This window comes from Salvia hispanica, chromosome 3 (genome assembly GCF_023119035.1).
Source record: "Salvia hispanica cultivar TCC Black 2014 chromosome 3, UniMelb_Shisp_WGS_1.0, whole genome shotgun sequence".
Classification (NCBI taxonomy): Eukaryota; Viridiplantae; Streptophyta; class Magnoliopsida; order Lamiales; family Lamiaceae; genus Salvia; species Salvia hispanica.
This window is the reverse complement of record NC_062967.1, coordinates 39,342,383-39,346,705: the sequence shown is the minus strand read 5'-3', so window position 1 is coordinate 39,346,705 and position 4,323 is coordinate 39,342,383. Positions and strand designations below refer to the sequence as shown.

Sequence of the window (4,323 nt, the reverse complement as noted above, 5' to 3'; positions counted from 1 at the left end):
TCAACTTAAAACAATAATAATAGAGCAACACCACGAGTTGCTCAATGATTAGGTGAAGTGAGTAATGTGAATATAGCGTACAATCTCGATAATCCAACTAGGATTATAGCTCGTTATATACCATTGTTCTCTCTTTGTAAGTTCTATTTGTGATTACTTGTGCATTTGTTCGCTAACACGCTGAAGAGCCCGATTATGCAGGTGCTTTTATCATCACACGTTCACTTGTATCACACACCACAAATTATGCTCAATACATAGATAGCACTATTGGTTATGCACGATGACACAGTCTTTGGAGCTCTTGAAATTTGTACACAAAATCATCACCAAACCACTTATACTACACATACATGCCACAAAAACAAGGAAACACCATCCCATGTAAGTCATAGAATTATACAAATGGCTGCCTTTGTTTGTTGAAATAGATTTAAGAGAAAGGAATGAGAACGTCGCCGATGTTGTTGTGCCACGGGTCAGCCAAATGCGTCGCCAAATTCTCCAACGGCCCTGTTCCCGGGTACGCTGATTGCTGCACGCAGAATCCTACAAACGCCAATAGCGCAAGACGACCTAGAACGAGAATTCAACCGCGGTTTAAATTTCAAAAATTAAAAAAAATAATAAGTCAACACTTGACATTCATTCATTCTAATGTTTATACCATTCTTGATCTCCTTGACCTTGTACTCCTCGAACTTCTTTGGGTCCTTGGAGTAGCCAAGCGGGTCGAATGCTCCTCCTGGGTACTTCTTCTTCTCGGGGTCCTTCTCCATGCTCCTTTGGTGCTCTACAAAGGCTATGGACAAGAACTCGATCACCAAGATTGTCGGTAGGGTCCCCCACGGCACTGGGTTCCCCAAATATGTCGCCTGCCCGCCTGGAACCGCCGCCCACTCCTGTGCCTTCACCCAGTTGCCCAGCCCTAGGGCCTCAGGCACCAGGATCCCGGGCTGCATATATATAAATATTAGTACGAGACCTTTTGAAAAGTGACTAAAATAATAGATGGACTTTGACCGACAATATCGTACTAATATAGAATTCGACATGATCTAACTTACAACTGCAAGCATAGCCCATCTGCAGTGGATGAGCTCCGACTCCTTATATCTCTCTAGGTTTTCCGGGACTTCCCCTAGCCGAAGTGGGTCGAATCCGAAATCTCTGAAGTCCAAACAATTATTTTAAAGGTTAACTAAAAATACAAAAACTGGGGAACCATTATTGATCCTCTTTTTTTATTAAAAAAAAATAGAGTGCATGGTGATTACCCGGGAGCGGAGCCATCGAGGTAGGGGGGGCGGGGCTCGCCGGGCATCCAGTTGGCGGCCATGGTGAACCTGGAGGTGTTGGCATTGGTGGCGAAGGAGACGGATGCGGCGAATTTCGACTTTGAGGAGGAGAGGACGGAGGGGCAGACGGCGGCGGCAGCAACGCCGCAGCTCATCAAGGTGTTGGCTGCCATTGTTGATTGAGAAGAGGGGAGGCAATGAGAAAGATTGTATTTGTTGAAGGAAAGGAGTTTGAAGTAGTATATGGGAATATTGGAGGATATTGGCAAATCTAAATGGTGATTGTGATTGGCTATGGGTTTTGGTATCTGTTATGTTATTGGTCCACGTGTATAAACTAATCAGATATTGTGTGGTTGTTTCCATGGTGGAGGTTCAATGAGGGAGTGTGAAAAATCAGACAATATCTTGAATGGAATATAATTTCTAAATTTGTTAAAAAATATGTCTTGTAATTTATTGTAGCACTCACAGTAATTTTTGTGTGGCCAATTTTCGATAAGTAATTTTTGCAATTCGTATGAGATCCAAATTAAGCCTACATTTCTATGATACCAAACCCACACAAGCTAAATAGATATTGGTTGAATTAGTCAAATTTATTTCCGAATTTCAACAAGAAAATATTCTCATCAGAGCTGATTTCAGACTCAGAATTCTGTATAACAGATTGGCTTTAAAAAGGAATGAAATAAAATACCCAATCAACACATCTGACATTTTTATGATCAAGAACACCAAAACCTGAGTGATGACTGATGAGGAAGTGTAGACAAATACTACAGCAAATGTGCTTCTTCAATCCAAAGCAGCAAAGAGCAGAGCCGAATTCGTTCCACCGAAGCCAAAAGAGTTTGACATGGCCGCTCTAATGCTCATCTTCTTTGAAGCACTCAAAGGCATAAAATCACTACTAAAAATAGGATCTGGTTTAGTGATGTTGAGAGTCAAGGGCGCAATCCCCTGCAACGAAGGCAGCACGTATTAGCAAATCAAACTCAAAAACCATAAATTATGCTCACTGTCAGCATGGAGCATAACTGTATTATATAAAGTTTATGAACATTAATTTTCTTACATGGTGAATCGATAGTATGGAGAATATTGCCTCAACAGCTCCTGCTGCACCGAGGAGGTGCCCCGTTGCACCCTGTCATCCAATCACCATTAAAATAGAGATTAGGTTTCATCAATAACTAAAATGTATTCAGATTGAATGTCCACAGAATGTTGCTTTCAAGTTGCAGTGCAGCCAAGACAGCCACTGAGTCATGAACTCGGTTACCTTTGTGGAGGAAATAGCTAAATTCCCTGATGCTGCATGACTGCCAAATACAGACTGAATCGCCCTGGCTTCCACTGCATCGCCTGCATGATTCCACTAGTTAGCCTGAGTTTATAAAAACCACCACACTGCTATCAAAAGTTCAGAATGTCGTTACTGATTTCAAGTACCCAAAGGAGTGGAAGTAGCGTGTGCGTTGATGTAATCCACCTGGTCAGGTTTCAGACCGGACTGCCAACCACAGAAAGGAACACGGAACGTGTATCAATGACCAAATAATGATTGTAACTTGGTTCTCTTTCATGATTCATAAGTATGAACAAGAACACAATAGAAACAGAGAGGGTTAAACTTGCCTTTTGAATTACATTAGCATAATAAAAGCAGAGAAAAGAGTGTAGATGTTTTAATCAATGATCACGATATGTGAATTTAATACCTGCTTTAAAGCTCGTGACATGGCCAAAACTGCTCCTCTTCCGTCACCGTGTGGTTGAGTAATGTGATATGCATCACCTTAGGAGATGAACAATATCCAATTATCCATGAAATGGCTAGTGCATGGTAGAAATTTTCGAAAATCTGGAAGTTGAAGAAATCACCTGACATCCCATAACCCCGGACTTCTGCATACACTTTTGCTCCTCGTTTCCTAGCATGCTCGAGTTCCTTTTATAAATTAAGGATTGCGGTAAAGGTTTCATATCTCTCCTTAAGACAGATACATAGATTTTGCTTGTGTACTAGATATACCACTCACCTCAAGAACCAGGATGCCGGAACCTTCACCTATTCTGTTTCAGGCACATAATTAGGATGCTAGATGTGAAGCAACTCTAAAAATGAAAAGATACATATCAAACGCAATAGCAGCCATTACTTACACAAATCCATCACGGCCACAATCAAAAGGTCTTGAGGCTTCTCCAGGTGCATCATTGTACTTGGTTGTCAGTGCCCTTGACCTGTACAAAACAGCATTATTTGATGGCTCTGTGACTTTTTAATACTTATTTTCAACTCTTCCGAAAAATACCACGGGAACTTCAGTGGACTTGCTTTTACAATTTTATATAGCATATGCATGAGACTTGAATCTAAATTTCATAACATATTCAAGCATTGGAAACAACGGTAAAAAGGTATTAAAAGGTAGGATATGGTAGCATTGAGTTCCCAAGCTTCTATGGTAGACATTATTTGACTCATATTAAAGAGGAGAACATTATTTGACTCGTATTTTCTAAGCTTTTTACCCAGCCTTCTATTAAGCTCAGTGAGATGTAAGACTGCATCGAGGAGAAATGGCAGTAAAGTATTACCTACAGAATCCCGCTATAGACAAAGCATCAATGCTTGCCTCAGTCCCTCCAGCAACCATAACATCAGCATCACCAAATTGAATCATCCTGGTAGCATCTCCAATAGAATGTGCCCCGGTAGCACAGGCTGTTACTGCAGCATGGTTTGGTCCCTAGATTCGAGATCAAAACTAGGATATACAAAACTATTTCTTGTATCATGAAAAGTGGTTATTCAACCACAGTCATTGTGTATAACTAGCATCTTAGAATTTTCTACAAACTGAACTTTCATTTTTTCAACTTCTATTTCGTGAACAAGCTACTTTAGTATTATAATCCCATATATATCCCAAATGGCAAAGGATTCTCTTGAATTTGACATGTTATTTAAAAACCCGAATGCATACCTGAAATCCATATTTCATGCTCACATGGC

The 4,323-nt window shown here is 40.6% G+C and overlaps 2 protein-coding genes across 2 annotated transcripts in view; both read right to left on the bottom strand.

Moving 5' to 3' along the window:
• Positions 1-244: 244 nt before the first annotated feature.
• LOC125215616 (chlorophyll a-b binding protein 6, chloroplastic) lies at positions 245-1,519 on the bottom strand. Its single transcript, XM_048117087.1, has 4 exons — positions 1,278-1,519; positions 1,068-1,170; positions 668-956; positions 245-576 (listed from the first exon to the last, which is right to left on the bottom strand). The coding sequence occupies exons 1-4, from the start codon at positions 1,469-1,471 to the stop codon at positions 434-436; spliced, it is 729 nt and encodes a 242-aa protein (XP_047973044.1). The 5' UTR covers positions 1,472-1,519; the 3' UTR covers positions 245-433.
• A 359-nt stretch (positions 1,520-1,878) lies between these two features.
• LOC125215612 (3-oxoacyl-[acyl-carrier-protein] synthase, mitochondrial) overlaps positions 1,879-4,323 on the bottom strand; it is a 4,485-nt gene continuing 2,040 nt past the window's right edge. Inside the window, exons 7-16 of the mRNA XM_048117078.1 lie at positions 4,295-4,323; positions 3,906-4,057; positions 3,468-3,548; positions 3,344-3,377; positions 3,186-3,252; positions 3,023-3,099; positions 2,754-2,814; positions 2,584-2,666; positions 2,377-2,448; positions 1,879-2,261 (exon numbers count right to left, since the gene is read on the bottom strand). Of these exons, the coding sequence (XP_047973035.1) occupies positions 2,097-2,261; positions 2,377-2,448; positions 2,584-2,666; positions 2,754-2,814; positions 3,023-3,099; positions 3,186-3,252; positions 3,344-3,377; positions 3,468-3,548; positions 3,906-4,057; positions 4,295-4,323 (821 nt within the window). The 3' untranslated portion in view covers positions 1,879-2,096. The remainder of the gene's footprint in view (positions 2,262-2,376; positions 2,449-2,583; positions 2,667-2,753; positions 2,815-3,022; positions 3,100-3,185; positions 3,253-3,343; positions 3,378-3,467; positions 3,549-3,905; positions 4,058-4,294) is intronic.

What these genes read in the sequence shown, in the direction of transcription:
- LOC125215616 (XM_048117087.1), bottom strand. Translation starts at nt 1,471, where the DNA reads ATGGCAGCCAACACCTTGATGAGCTGCGGCGTTGCTGCCGCCGCCGTC. An exon ending in CTCGATGGCTCCGCTCCCGG is followed by an intron (nt 1,171 to 1,277) that starts GTAATCACCATG and finishes TTTGGACTTCAG; the next exon opens with AGATTTCGGATTCGACCCAC. An exon ending in GATGGGCTATGCTTGCAGTT is followed by an intron (nt 957 to 1,067) that starts GTAAGTTAGATC and finishes ATATATATGCAG; the next exon opens with CCCGGGATCCTGGTGCCTGA.